Raw genomic sequence first — 16,335 nt, 5'->3', positions numbered from 1 at the left:
ACTGACGGAGGTAGGTTAAAATGTACTAGCTTACCATACGATCTCCTCTTTGACCCATTTCAAAGTTGTTCTAGTTAAAAAGAAGAAGAAGAAGAAGGGGAACTACATATGGATTAAGGCTCTGATGAATCTCATCTGACCATGCACTAGGGATGTAAACAGGCTTGCAATCTATCACGCAGAATGCCACGGAAAGTGGATTACTGCAGACGCACTTAGCTTAAAATTTAGCATCTGATCTCCTGTAAGATCCATTTAGTTTGTTCTAGTTTTTAATATTGTTTCATTTTCAGTTGGAGTTTTTATCTGTTTTACTTTTTTATTGTTCTTAGTTTTGGATTAAAAAAAGTTTTCTGTACATGAAATCCAGGCTAAGGAATGCTATGGACACAATAACTGGATTAATGGCTCTTTGGGGCCTGGGAGGGGAGAGGAGGCTGGGGGAAATAGGGAGCTAGTAACAATGAGCACAAGAATTAAGAAAATATTCTAAAACTGTGGTCATGACTGTACAACTCTTCTTGATGTAATTGAACTACTGGATTGAATGATGTTATACGCCAATAAAACAGTTTAAAACCTAAAGAACAAGTTTTTTTCTTTTTTTTCTTCTTTAAATAACTTATAAAACACAAAATCAGTTATTTCCAAAGATTACAGAAATACAAACTTCTCACAATGTGGACATCCAGAGTCCTGAAGCCTTCCCCTTAATTGAATACTTAATTGTAAAATATAAAATAAATTATTTGATTTTGGAATTCACACCTATTATTACACTCAAGATCTCTATTCTTTGAAAATTAAGTGTAGAAAGTAAGGCAGTGGAAGCAAAATAACTAACTAAAAAATACATTTGTTATTCCAGTTATAAATTTAACTTAGTAGAAAAAAATTGTCCCCTCTTTTTATTTTTTCCCCTTTTTAAAGGCAAGATAAGAAATGCCTCCACCTTTTCTACCCTATTCCACTTCCCACTTTTCCCATTTTCCTCAATGAAATCTATTACAAAAATTAAATATTGTGTCTCCTAATTTTAAAGTAGGTTCATTGAATGTTATTTCTCTCTCACCTAAATATCATCTATTGTATCTACTCCTCACTAACGAAGTACTTCACACTAGGCATTTCACCGCAGCGGCAGGAATCTGGACATAAAAAGCTAGGCAATGTGCTCCTCAAAGCTCTTTAACTTTCAAAAAGCTCCTGAAATCACATTTTTTAAGTGCTTCTTTAATGAGACGACGGATTTGAAATACAGTTCAATTAAATTTGCAGATAGTGAAGTAAAAGTCTTAAATACCAACTTTACCTTCAAAAAAGACCACACATTTTTCTCAAACTCAGTTTGAGACGCTTCAATTTTTTTCTGACAGTAAGTCACAAACCCCTGGGACTGCACGACCTGCTGAAGTTGGTCAGACCTGCTGAGGAATTCCTTTTCTGTTACAACTTGGCTGATGAACACAGGATGGTGTTGCTGCTGCTCAGCTCCCTGCTGAGACAGCAGTTTGACATTCTCAAAGGTAACCAGTTTGCCTCCAAACTGCAAAAGAACACATGAACAAACTTAGTTTGAACCCCAAGAACATTACAAAAAAGGGCGTAAATTGGAAATCTGTTAAAGAATAGAACTATGGTTTAAACAGACAGAAATCTGAAAGAAATATTAAATATATTCCTTCTTACTAGACAATCTAACAACCTTCAATTATCCTTTTCGTTTCCACACAATCTACCTTTTAAATCATTTTATTGGGGAGTCATACAACTCATCACAATCCATACACACATCCAGTGTGTACATCTGTTGCCATCATCATTCTCAAGACATTTGCTTTCTGCTTGAGCCCTTGATATCAGCTCCTCATTTTTTCCCCTCGCTCCCCACCTCTCCCGCCTCATAAACCCTTGATAATTTATGTTATTATTTTGCCACGTCTTACAATGTCCGACATCTCCCTTCATCCACTTTTCTGTTGTCCGTTCCCCTGCCTAGCCCAAATACATCACCTGTTTGTTTTTACTAACTTCCACATACTCAAAGCTAATTATCGTTCAAGGTCCAGCAAATGTCACCTTTCCATAAAGCTTCTGGAAATGCCTTTAGCATAATATATATATATTTGTTTCAATTATTCACCATATGTACTGGTCTCATGTAAATTATTTTGGACTTGGCCCTTCTGTGTGATTTTATTCTTGTATAACACCTAGTACCTACTATGCACAGAGTACATAGCTAATACTAATAGATTCACACAAAATAAATTTAAGGAAAGGAAACACAAGAATAAAGTAGGTTCTTATTTACTAATGTTGCACGCAAAGATTATGGGCTTTACATAAACTTATTTTATAAAATATCTATTGTGCTCAATGTATGTTTATAACAAGCACTGTAAAAAAAATACCATGATATACTTAAGAAAACACAAACTAGAAGCAAAATCTAAAGTAGGTTTTACAAGATGATTAATTCTGCTTTTTATTGGTTTCTATGTTGTTGCTGCCATGAATACAGCCTAATTCAACAACTAGAAATTTTAACGCATCTTTAGGCACAAGAGGATGTTTATTACTCTTACCCATCTTAAGGAAAATATTGGGAATAATCAATACATCCAAGAATAAAGAGCATATTGTCTTACTACAGAATAGCATGCTGTTGTTAGATGACATCAAGTTCCTTCCAACCCAGAGCAACCGCATGTACATTGCCCTAGGAAACACTGCTTGGTCCTGCAACATTCTCACAATTGTTATGTTTGAGCCCATTGCTACAGTCACGGGGTCAGCCATCTCAGTGGGGTCTTCTTCCTTTCCACTGACCCTCTACTTTACCTGCTGTTGCTTTCCAGGGACAAATCACTTGATTACATGTCCAAAGTATGAGGCGAAGTCTTAGTATTCGTGCTTCTAAGGAGTGTTTTAGCTGTACTTCTCCCAAGACAGATTTACTTGTTTTCCACCAATTCTTCATCAGTCTTTACTCATGGCTAACTTTCACATCATTTGAGGCCAATGAAAATTCCATGGTTTGAGCCAAGGGCAACTAATTCCTCAAAGTGATATCCTTGTTCTTCAACACTTTAAAGAGATTTTGGATCTCTCTACCCATTGTAACTTGCAAAGATGATCCTTGGCTCCTACCTATATTCTCACTTTCTCTGATACTAAATGTCTCTTCCCTTTAATAACATGAATATGATCAAACCTTCAGTCTGTAGGAAATAGGGGACATAGAAACAGCCTAGAAAAAATATCAGGGCACAGGAAAACATATCAAACAGTATTATGGGAACAGAATCAACCAAATCCAGAATGTGGAGAAAATAAACATAACTAATATCTGAATTATTTTCAACATCTAAATGTCACGGGGACGGAGGAGGAAGAAGGGATTATTATAGATTAGAACAAACTTAGAAAGAATATCCACTGAACATATAAAGGCATTTTGGGGGCGCCAATTATTGGAATTATTGGTAATTTTACTGTATATGGTAACAGTATTGTTAAAAGTAATAAAACAATGAACTCAACTATAAAAGATATATAAAAAAAATCTTAAGGGGCTTCAAGAAATGTGTGGGGAAATTCCATATTTTAATTCTCTCCTAACCTTTCTGTGTGCATTTAGGACAATGTGGCTGCAGGACCACTGCTAAAGCTGGATAATGGGTATATGGGCACTCATTACTCACGCTTCATTCTACTCTGGGGCAGGTTCAACACTTACACAGCAAGAAAAGCTAGAAGGGAAGGAGCGTGGGTCCCTCCTCCAAAAAGAACAACAACAACAAAGGCCGGGGAGAGGGAAACTCTAAAAGGAGTGGAGTGGGCTAGATGATACAGACACACCAAGCTAGCTCAGACATAGCCTTTCCCATTGAAATCATAACATTAGGAAAAACCTTCATGCCCATATGCGTCAAGACCAAAGAACAAAATGCACGTACTGAAAAGGAAGCACCAACAGGCCTTCGGATCCACTTAGGTGGCTTCTTGAGAGGCAGCACTATACTGTGCTGAGCAGTCTGCTGTGGTATTTGTAATGGAGGCAGGGCTTGTCCTGTCCCAAAGGGATCCAGATTTCCAAACGATGACGACAGCTTTAGAAAAGAGTAATACGAGATCAGTGACTCACACAAATCTACATCGTACTGTTACCGTGTCATATCCAAGAAGTTTTAAATAACTGTCCATTTACACAGGATTGCTGATCATTAAGTAATTTTCAAACTACTCACAGAGTTATTTATTAATAGCTACTTTCTCCAAAATCTTCATACTTCCAATTACCTTGTCCACTTGTTTCTGCCGTAATCCATCAGTGCTCCCGCCCATGATGGAATAAACACTGATACGCCCATCAAAGGAAGCAGCTGATAAGACAGCAGGATTTCTTGGACACCACTGAATATCGAAGCACCACTGGGTATTTGTGGGAAGTTCATATAACACCTAAGCCAAAAACAAAAAACAAAAAAACCCACAGAAGGTATAGCCACTTTATAAGCAGAACAACTAAATTAATGTGTTCAACTAGCTAAATTAAACACCTTTCGTTTAGAAATTATTTCCAGCTAAGAAAAGCAAACCCAAGATTTATGAAATAGAAGAGCCCATTGTGATGGTCTACCAAGGATAAAGGAATGCTACTTTAAAACAATTCAACCACATTCAAAACAAGCACATCTTAAAATGTGATGGTTTTCTGTTTTTACTGAAATATTAGTGGATACATCTGAAATATCAGAAAACTATTTGAGTCAACTTGCTATATTTTAAAAGATCACTGGTGTTCTGGCCAACTGTAGATGCCTGCCAACACTCAACCACATCTATCCCTGTTTACCTGAAGTCAAAGTTTAAAAATTAGCCTTGGAAGGAAAGATTTCATTGAGAAATCTGGCTTTTCGTCAAGAGAGAAAATCTGTGTACACCGTTCCTGTTGCTGCATTCATGATAGAAAATCCTAACAATCTTTATACAGAAAAGAGTATGAACTATAGGAAATGGTTAATGCAAATCTTTTACAATATTATTGTTTCTAACAAAAAAACTTAGTCCTAACTGCTCTTGAAAGAAATGCAAGGTCTTGTGGCTTCAAGAAGTAAGTCAAATGAGTTTCATGTGACATTTAAAATGGCTTTATCTTTAAAAGCACTGTTGTAATTTATAAGAGCATTGAATTAAGTGAAAAGGAACTTAGTCTTCTCATGTCTGCAATGCGTAAGCTGGCTGATAGGACTAAGTAACTTTCAGCAATGCTGAAAGACAATGCTGTCTTTTAAAAATCTAATAACATGGTGGAAAATATGGGATTTTTATTGGTTATTCTATTAAGTCATATAAGGGAAAATATATTATTTCATATTTTTGTTTCCCCCTAACTTTAATGTTTCCATATTCTGACACTGCCACAATAAAAAAAGGTCATCCAGAATACACTGGCTGTTGTTAGTTTATCCGAATAGAATGTAAAAAGCCTACTGAAGATACTACCTTATATTCTACAGCATTCCACCAAGGAATTTAAAAAGCTGTACTATAAGCACTCACCTACCCAGGTCCCTGCCATCCTTTACCTCTCCAGCACTCTACAGGACAAGGAAGAACTGCAGCATGCGGTTTTCCAAGGCTATAATCTTTATGGAAACCGACAGCCACATTTTTTTTCCCACAGAGCAGCTAATAGTTGACCTTTCAGTTACCATTCAAGTGCAGCACCTTCCAAAACACTACTCACTGCCATTAAGACAAGGCTAGCTCATAGCAACCTATAGGACGGAGTACAGCTGCCCCTGTGGGCTTCTAGGGCTAGAACTCTTTATGGGAGTCGAAAGCCTCATCTTTCTCCCGCGGAGTGGCTGGTATTTTCAAACTGCTGACCTTAAAGATTTGAAAAGCTGATCTGGCCGTTAGTGGCCAATGCATAACCCACCATGCCACCAAGGTCCTTAGTATCTCCAATAGCCTACATTAACTTAGAAAGGGTAGTTGTCAAGTAGTCTACTACTGAGCGGAAAGGAAACCATTAAGTGACAGAATTAATAGTTAAAAGAGATACCTAGTATACAAATGAAATTATACTGTATTTATACCATATTTATATTTTAATAAAATAGAATTTGCATGGGCAGGATTTATGACAAATACTACACTATAAGTATTATATGAGAAATTAAACAGTTTTGAGTCTAGGCTAACTAATTGTACTGGAAATGTAAGCCAATTACTAGTTTAAAATATATTAAATGAGTTTTCTAGCTGAAACAATTGAATTTAGACAATGTTTCTGACATAATCTGTTGGGTTAACATTTTACATACACCTCATCTACTTTCACAGGTCCTGGAATGGATAATACCTTCAGAATCCATGTTGACATTTCATACTCAATTAGAAATAAAAAATTACAGTGGCTTAAAGTTTACAAACACTTCTTCCCTATACCTCTCCTGTGTGTGGATTGGAGCAGAGAATTTTAGCATCTTTTCCACAGCTCAGCAACAACTCAGGATCTGCCATGCTCCAAGCAACTGCCAGAACTCCCCTAGAAGAACACAGGTGAACACAAATGCTTTCAATCATGAGAAATGCAGACTTTCAAGTACTTGTCTAAACATGTAAGAGTCTTACACAATACTGAGATATAGACATAAGTGCGTTAGTATTTGTATGCTCTTTGCTGAAAGAATGTAATATATTCATGACATTGTAGAATGTGTGATAGCAAAAATAAAAACAAAGTAGTTGTCTAACAATACGGACTATGTAATAAATTACAGCCCTTCCTTTGAGGGGGAAATATACACCACATTAAAAATTATACTGTACAAATCTACTTCTTAATATCTACTAAAAGTAAAAGCAAAACACTAAATGCACTGCCAGCTAGTCAATTCTGACTCATAGTAACCCTTAAAAACAGAGTAGAACTGCACTTTGGGTTTCTGACACTGGATCACTACAGAAGCAAAGCTTCATCTTTCCCCCAAAGCTCTCGTGCAGTGTGCATGATTTACAAAAAGGCTAACTATGTGAATTATTATTCATTTCTATAAAACTACAGAGATGTTATATACTTTTTAAACAAACAGAGCTTTATTTACATATGTAAATGTATACATATGCATATATACAAACACATATCTATAAGTTTGTAAATTCATAATGAAATATTTGAAAAACAGATGGGTGAGAAATGTGAGTATTTCAATTTCTTCTTTTTGATGATTATTTTCTAGCTTTTATTATTAGAGAAACACTTCTATCATAATTAGTTTCAAAATAAAATAAAAATTTGCAACAAATCTTAAACACATACCAATAATCTGATTCTATAGCCTTTTGTGATTTAATACCTTTTTTGGGATTTTTTTTTAAATCCTCAGTATTATAAAAGCATGTACATGCCTGGGTGCGCTCTCTCTCCATATATAAGACAGTCTAAAAATTCCTATTAGCCAAAAGAAAATAAAAACCTCCTGTACTTCACCACCTAGGAAAACCACTATAAACATTATGTCTATTCTATATTCCAGCAGTTTTTTAAAAATTATGAGCAGAATTAAAAACTAGAAGAAGGAAGTTGCATTACAATACTATGAAAAAAAATACTAAAAACTACTAAGTTTGGGCCTTTCTTCCAACACACACAAAAACAGGATTCTCTGGGTCATGCAAATGTGTAAGGGTTGAAGTGAAAGGTGGGCACCCTTTCAAGCCCACCCAGAGGCCCTTTGGAAGTAAGGTCTGTCAGTCTGCTTACCAATGACCACAGCTCACAGCTTTAAAAATTCCAAATTGGCATCAACTCAATGGTAGCAAGGTTTTTGTTTTGTTTTACTTTTAACTCTATTCAGCAGTTCTATTTCACACACATAAGGTCACCATGAATTGGAATCAACTTAACATCAACTAACAATGTAATAAATTTCAAGCATTGTCTCAAAAGATGGACTACAATGGAACTTTTATTTATTATATTGCTTGAAAAACCTTTATGCATTTTTATACAGTCATAATATGAATTAGCTATACTTTCTTAGTATCAAAAAGCAGATATAGTACTATACTAACAAACCATTTATCTTTTTTTTTTTTACAAACCATTTATCTTAACTCTTAAATTATACAGCTAAAACAGACTTCCTATATTAAAATGGGGGAAAAACACAAAAAACTAAAAGCCTATCTTATAATTCACTGTTAAGTAAATGTAGGTTCCTTTAAAAAGCTGCATGATACCTGGCATGGTTTTCAAGGACACGAAGTGGAGAGGAAGCAAATCGAAGATCCCACATCTGGATCACAGGTAACCTGTCATCTTCAGAAGCAAGGACCATCTGGGTAGCAACATCAGGATGCCATGCCAATCCAGAGCAATGCATCTGCAAGACAGGTGAGGTTCATAGTTTTTCAATTCTCTTTATAAAAAGTCAAAATATAAAGACTAACAAACAGACCTTAAACTATTTATAGCCTTTTCCATTTTTGACAGCAGCTTTCCTTTTGTTGTTGTTATTTTGTATTTGTTTTTTGCTGTTATTGTTTTATTGGTTTTGGCTTCCTTTGTTGTTTTATTTGGCTTTGCCTGGTTTTTACACTTATTAATATAGCTGCATGTTTGTCTAGATAAGAGAGGCGAGATAAATAATTCAGAGACGAAAAGAATGGGACTGATGGTTCTGGGTGGGGTACAGGAGAAGGGAAGGTGGGAGAAAGGAAGGGGAGGGCGGACAAACCTAGGGACATGGGAACAACAAGTGAACAAAATCAATGGAAGGAAGGTCGTAGGATGCCTAGTGGGGCTCAATCAAGGGCAATGTAGCAGCGAGGAATTACTAAACCTGAATGAAGGCCGAACATGATGGTGGGACAAGAGGAAAGTAAAAAGGAAATAGAGGAAAGAACCAAGAGGCAAAGGACATTTACAGAGGCTTAAATACAGACACGTACATAGGTAAATAGATATATAATGAGAGGGGAATAGAACTATTTACTTATATCTTTATGTCAAGAATTAAGGGAATAAAAACAATAAATAATTAAGGTTGCAGATGGACATCGGGCCTCTCAACTCAAGTACTCCCTAACACAAGAACACTTTGGTCTGACAATCTGTGATACTCACCTTCCCAACACGATCACTGAATGCAAAATGGGTGCATAAGCAAATGTGGTAAAGAAAGCTGAGGGTGTCCAGCTATCAAAAAATATAATGTCTGGGGTCCTAAAGGCTTGAAGGTAAACAAGCAGCCATCTGGCTGAGAAGCACAGCAGCCTGTGTGATCATGAGGTGTCGATGGGATCAGGTTATCAGGCATCTAAGACCCAGAACAAAACCATACCCAAGGTGAGGTGGGGGTGGTGTGGGGATGGAGTGGAGACCCAAAGCCCATCTGTAGATAATTGGACATCCCCTCAGAGGGGTCACAGGGAAGAGATGAGCCAGTCAGGGTGCTGTATAGCACCGATGAAGCACACAACTTTCCTCTAGTTCTTTGGTGCTTCCTTCACCCCAGTATGATGACCTCAATTCTACCTTACAAATCAGAATAGACCAGAACATGTACACTACTACATATAAGAGCCTGCAACACAGGGAATCCAGGATATATAAACCCCACAGGACCAACAAGGAGAGTAGAGATACCAGGAGGGTTAGGGGAGGGTTGGGAGAGAAAGAGGAAACCGATCACAACGATCAACTAGAACACCCTCCCAGGGGGACGAAAAACGGAAAAGAGGGTGAGACATGACGGAAGACAATGTAAGATATGGAAAAAATAATCTGCACCTTATTAAGGGTTCGTGAGGGAGGGTGGGCAGGGGGGAGAGGGGGAAGAAATGGGAACGGATATCAGGGGTTCAAGTGAGAAGAGAATACTTTGAAAATGATGATGGCAGCATATGTGCAAATGTGCTTGACACACTGGAGGAATGTATGTATAGATTGTGATAAGAGATGTAAGACTCTAATAAACGTACTAAAAAAAGGCAAAATAAAATTGAAGAATTAATACAAAGAGTACAAAACATTACTTCATGACTAATTTGATACAACAACTGAAACTAGTGAATTTTACTAAACTCTTCAACAAGTAAAACACCTGAGTGTTTTCCAGCTATTTGATACATTTAAAACTATGCTAGGCCCAAATAATTCTACACCACAGATGGGATTTGCTGTCAAAATTGTAACCAGGGAGAAAAGGTTTACCCAAAAGGAACTAATTTAAATGTACACAAATTTAAAGTGAAGTAGTTTCAGAAAAGTGAAAATACAGACTTCAACTGAAATTGAAGAAGAAATCTTCAATTGAAATTGATAGGGGAAATCTTTCTTCTATCAGAAAAAGTAAGGCAAAATGTCCAAAGCAACTACTACCATGCTAATTTCTGATATAAGCTAAATCAACAACACAACAATAAAAAAGATAAATCAACATTATTACCAATAATTACCTGACAATTCAGATCCTATTAATTATCTTAGACACTTGAGTGAAGTTTGCTGTTATTTCACTTAAGCTTTTCTATTAAAATTGATTAATGTGAAAAACACTCTGAAAAAGTCTTCTCCTAGTTTTTACCATGGCTGTCTTAAGTTATATAGGTAGTACCTGATTTAGACCAAATAATTTTGGAAGATGTTAAACTAGTCAATGAATTTAAACCCCAAGATAATTAATGCATATAAAATTCAAAACAAATCTACTGATATGGAGTGTAGGACAGACTAGAACTGCTCTGTAGGGCTTCCAGAGCTGTTAATCTTTACTTAAGCAGACTGCCTCATCCTTCTCCTCCCTCTGACCTTCTGGGTTAGCAAACCAACCTTACCCACCATGCCACCAGGGCTCCAAAGCATATAAAACAAAGCCCTAAATTACACCAATATATCTAATGCACCTTGATGACAGAACATTAAGCCATTTGCAAGGTTGAGAATTTAATGTGCTATAGAGCAACACATACTATGAAATACCTAAATAGAGAAAGAGGTAAAAGTCAGGAGCTTAGAAAAAATAAAAAAATTAAAAGTCAGGAACTTGGAAACACCAAGTTCAGAAAAACAAAAATAAAATTCTTTGCAAGAAATTTCTTCTAGGAAAAGCTAAAGATGAATTAAAAATCTGGCTACAAAGCTTTGACTATGAGTCTTAGTGGTGTAGAGGATATTTGTTGGGCTATGATCTGCAAGGTCATCAGTTTGAAATCAGCAGCCAATTCTCAGGGAGAAAGACAAGGCTTTATACTTCCTTAAAAAGTGACAGGTTCACAAACTCCCAGGGGACAGTTCTACCCTGTCTTATAGAGTCACTATGAGTCAGCATTGACTCCATGACAATGAATTTGATTTTTTGGTTTGCAATGCTCTGAAAAAGCCAGAAAAGCAAGAATATCAATCTATCATAAGTTTCTTGATTTTAACTAATTTTTATTTTCATCGTTACTATCCAGCATGGAACATTATTATATTCTCGAAGGGAGTAAAAACGTTTTCATTTCAAACTAACAATCAATAGGGGCATTCTGTTGTCAACTGTCAAACAACATAGGGAAAGCCATACAAGAAATGAAATGCGTATGCAAACGTATTTATATATAATGATAGGGGCATAGATCTACTCGCTTATATGTATATGTTAAGTATTAAGGTAGCAGACAGACAATGAACCTCTACTCAAGTCCTCCCTTGATGCAAGAACACTTTATTCTAATAACCTGGCATTCTGCGATGCTCGCCTTCCCAACACAATTGCCGAAGACAAAAGTGCATAAGCTAATGTGGTGAAGAAAGCTGATGGTGCCCAGCTATTACAAGATATAGTATCTGGCTCAAGTAGAAAGAAAATGCAAAAAAAAAAAAAAAAAGAGAGAGAGAGAGAGATGAAAATGATGACAACAAATGTATAAAAGTGCTTTACATGATGTATGGATGGTAATAAGAGCTCTAAGAGCCCCTAATAAAATGACTTTTAAAAAAAGATATAGCATCTGTGGTCTAAAAGGCTTAAAGATAAACAAGCAATCATCTAGCATGGAGGCAACAAAGCCCACATAGAAGAAGCACACCAGCCTGTGTGATCACAAGGTGTCAACATGATCAGGTAGCAGGTATTAGAAGACCCAAACATTCATATGTGAATGAGGTGAGTAGGAGTGAAGACGCAAAGCCCATCTGTAGACAATTGGACACCCCCTCAGAGAAGGGTCACAAGGAAGGGATGAGTCAGCCAGGGTGCAGCATAGCACCAATGAAACATACAACTTTCCTTTAGTTCTTTAATGATTCCCCCCTCCTACAATCATGGGGTCAGTTCTACCTTACATATCCAGCTAGACCAGAACATGAACACTGGTACATAAGAGCTCTCAACACACGGAATCCAGGACAGATAAACCCTCAGGAACAATAATGGGTGCAGTGATACCATGAGGGTAGGGGAAAGGTGTGGGGAGACAGAGAACCGATCACAATAATCGACGTATTTAAACCACCCACCAACACCCGGCAGGGTGACGAACAACAGAAACAGGACTGAAGGGAGACAGCGGTTGGTATAAGATACAAAAATAGGGAGACTCCGGATAGGGCAAGATATGACAAAAATAACGAGGTATAAATTACCAAGGGCACATGAGGGAGGGGGGAAAGGGGAAGGAGGGGAAAAAAAAAAAGAGGACCTGATGCAAGGGGCTTAAGTGGAGAGCAAATGCCTTGAGAATGATTGGGGCAGGGAATGTATGGATGTGCTTTATACAATTGATGTATGTATATGTATGGATGGTGATAAGAGTTGTATGAGTCCCTAATAAAATGTAAAAAAAAATAAAGATACAAAAATAATAATTTATAATTTATTAAGGGTTCTTGAGAGTGCGAGGGTGGAGAAGGAAGGGAAAAATGAGCTGATACCAAGGTCTCAAGGAGAAAGAAAATGTTTTGAAAAGGATGGCAACACATATACATATGCGCTTGACACAATGGATACATGGACTGTTCTACGAGTTGTAAAAGCCCCCAATAAAATAGTTTTTTAAATGAATTAAGAAAGTAAAAAAACAACTAAAAAGAAGAAGGGTTCCTAGGGTGTATGGTGAGGGAGGAGGGTGGGAGGGCCCAAAGGGGAACTGACATCTTCAAGAAAAAAAGAAAATGTTTTTGAAACTTATTGTGGTAGCAACTGTACAATAGTGCTTGATGTGATTGAACTATGGTATGGTATGATTATCTGTAAGAACTCCCCATAACATGATTTAAAAAAAAAGAAATATAAGGTGTGAGTTACAAAGCAACCAAACACTTACCCTATTACTATGATCACTGACTTTGATGACAGGTTCATTTTTCCTAAGATCCCATACAGTGGCCCGGCCACTAGGATTTGCTGATGCTAAAATATGCTGAACTTGTCTGTTCCATGCAATACAGCTGATATCTTCTAGGGGCTTTAAGGAAAAAACATTAAAAACTCATTTCTCCACTTTAATCAAATTTTACTGTAAAATCTGATTTCATTAAAGGATATGGATGGCTTAAAATCTGTTATTTCAGTAAACAAATTTGCTGTATATTCCAAAATTCTCAAAAAGTATAATTCAGTTTAAAATATACATATATACATGCCACCTAGATATTTTATCTTGTCTCCCTCCACAAGCACTTATTGAGTCCTGACTATAAACCAAGCACTGCTTCTTTATTTTGTAACTGCCACAAGGCAGATTACATAACACACGGCAGATTCCTGATACAATGAACAATTAGGCCGAGCAAAATAATCTTATAAACAGTAGAACAATATCTTTATGTTGCGTCTCAAATTGCCAAATTATTAGGGGCAATTTTACTAGTTTTCAAACTGACTAGTCTTTACAACTTAAAAAAAAAATCAAGAAGAGGGAAGTTGTTCTTATTCAATTTATACAAAGGTAATACAGATGAAATGGTTGAAAAAATTTTTTTTGTAACTGAAGTTTCTTTCCCCCCTATGATTTTTTTCCAGTGGTTAGATACTGTTCAACTAAGTAATAGCTATTATATAGAGTATAAAAAATAATTCTATTTAAGAAAATTATTAATACATCTATCTAAGGAAACTGACACGTTTTGGTCATTGCTGTATGCCTTGTACTTAGAACAGTATCTGAGAGGTAGTAAGTAATCCCTGGATAAGTATTTGCAGTTGAATAACAGACACACTAATGTTTTGACTATACGGAAGGGAAAAAAATGACATCAAATCAAAACTGAATTAAGTTCAGAAGAACTGCTTTTGGTTAGTTTTCTTCATATTTCTTTTTTGAATTAATTGGATCTTCATATTTCTTAAGTCAAAATTAATGAATGACATACTTGTGTTTTGGCTCCTGGTGTCATTGGAGTTGCAAAATTGTTTAGATCCCAAATATAGATTTCAGATTCATTAGCGCCAGATGCTACAAGATTGGTCTGCAATAAAACAGTGTTGATGAATACTTAAGTGAAGACAGAATAACTCAGCTATGCGCTAGACAGATCTGTTACAGCTTTAGCTCATACAACTATATTCCATTTAATTAAAAAGCAAAACACTTATCTCATTCTTAATTATCCATTTTTATAATTCCCAAATGAAAATTAAAGTTTATTTTTTAGAGAAATGTGTCATAACAAAGACATTAACAGAGCATTTATATAGATATTCTTAAAAAGCATTAAAAATTATGTAAGATTATCATTTGTGTCTCTGCATAAGTGTTTCTGATTGTGGGTGACAACAAAAAGTCATCAAGATAAAATCCTAAAATAAAAATGATCGTCCGTCTCTCCCCCCACCCCCTACCCAGGAAACCCCAACAGGGCAGGGGTAGTAAAACCTCATCTTCAATCTCCATGTGTTCCTAGTTCATTTACTTGTTCCATAAGGCAATATTTACAACAGAGGTTCCAACCTTGCTAATGCCGTGACCCTTTCATACCGTTCCTCACGTTGTGGGTGACCCCCACCCATAAAATTATTTTCGTTGCTACTTCATAACTGTCATTTTGCTACTGTTGTGAATCGGGCGACCCCTGTGAAAGGGATGTTTGAGCCTCCAAAGGGGTCGCAACCCACAGGTTGAGAACCGCTGATTTATAAGATATTTAATGCAAATACCATAGCACCAGCTTGATCATGGTATATTCTGAAAGTCAAACAGCCTTTATAATCTATGGGATAATACTGAGACAAAAGAACAAAAAGAAAAAAGTCCAATCAACTGACAGGGAAACCTCTACTTTTCAGAATTAAGCTTATTAGCCTGATTGCCTGGACTGGTATCACTTTGAACTCATTCTTCAGACATACAGCACTCACTCCATCAACCTACACAGGAAACATTTTTAGTTTCCAACTCCAGGATTAAAGCACAGTAAATGCATGCACTTACTTCAGAATTGAGCTCTACATATTTTTATAATTATTAATAGATGTCAACCACTAACCTGGAAAATGTTCACATCCAAGGCTCTCACTGGGCCAGTATGCTTGTCATTCTGGGCAATCACAACTTCCTTGTCTCCAGCAATTATTTTGGAGGGATCATAGAGAATAATATTCCCGTTTTCACCACCTGCAATCAGAACTCCAGAGACATTTCCTTTTGAATCCATCTTATGAGACCCCCAAATCAATTTGTGGTACCTTTAAGATAAAATGAATATAGTTAACTCATTCTTAAAGAGATAGAAAACAATTTGAAATTATTTCTCATCATTTAGACTTTATAAAATATTCCAAAAACAGTGCTGCCCTCACCTCCTAATAATCCTGTATAAACTTTGCTAACGTGATCTTAATATTTCTGTATAATCCTATCAGCACATTTGATCTTATATTCCTCACCTCATCCTTGTACAATGACAAAGTATAATTGATTTGTACATCAAGAACACATGGGTTTCATATTCAATATTTGCTCTTATGAAGAGATTACTGAAGATATGATTGCTATAACAAAGTATGGGGGAGGAAATCCCAGATAGCTATAACTCTCTTTTTTTAATCATTTTATTAGGGGCTCATACAACTCTTATCACAATCCATACATACATCAATTGTGTAAAGCACATCTGTACATTCATGGCCCTCATCATTCTCAAAACATGTGCTCTCCTCTTAAGTCCTTGGCATCAGCTCATTTTTAAAAAGCAATTTAACCATGGAAGTGTATGATATGTAACTACTGTCTCAAGAAAACTACTTAAAAAAAAGAAAACCCAACTTGACCAATGGTTCCCATGGTGAAGGAAAAGGAGTTGTTGTTTAGGAGACACTGAGTTTATGTTAA

The 16,335-nt window shown here is 36.3% G+C and overlaps 1 protein-coding gene across 17 annotated transcripts in view; it reads right to left on the bottom strand.

The window, feature by feature from the left end:
- The window catches only part of SEC31A (SEC31 homolog A, COPII component), a 78,808-nt gene that overhangs the window by 43,332 nt on the left and 19,141 nt on the right, over positions 1-16,335 (bottom strand). For all 17 annotated transcript variants that reach the window (XM_075544113.1, XM_075544115.1, XM_075544116.1 and 14 more), the window contains 8 exons: positions 15,491-15,689; positions 14,378-14,473; positions 13,330-13,470; positions 8,260-8,402; positions 6,463-6,562; positions 4,306-4,467; positions 3,963-4,115; positions 1,313-1,546 (listed from right to left, as the gene is read on the bottom strand). In XM_075544113.1, coding sequence (XP_075400228.1) covers positions 1,313-1,546; positions 3,963-4,115; positions 4,306-4,467; positions 6,463-6,562; positions 8,260-8,402; positions 13,330-13,470; positions 14,378-14,473; positions 15,491-15,689 — 1,228 coding nt within the window. The remainder of the gene's footprint in view (positions 1-1,312; positions 1,547-3,962; positions 4,116-4,305; positions 4,468-6,462; positions 6,563-8,259; positions 8,403-13,329; positions 13,471-14,377; positions 14,474-15,490; positions 15,690-16,335) is intronic.

The sequence above is a fragment of the Tenrec ecaudatus genome, chromosome 3 (genome assembly GCF_050624435.1).
Source record: "Tenrec ecaudatus isolate mTenEca1 chromosome 3, mTenEca1.hap1, whole genome shotgun sequence".
Lineage (NCBI taxonomy): Eukaryota > Metazoa > Chordata > Mammalia > Afrosoricida > Tenrecidae > Tenrec > Tenrec ecaudatus.
The sequence above is the reverse complement of the archived record's forward strand: the minus strand, read 5'-3'. Positions and strand labels throughout refer to the sequence as shown.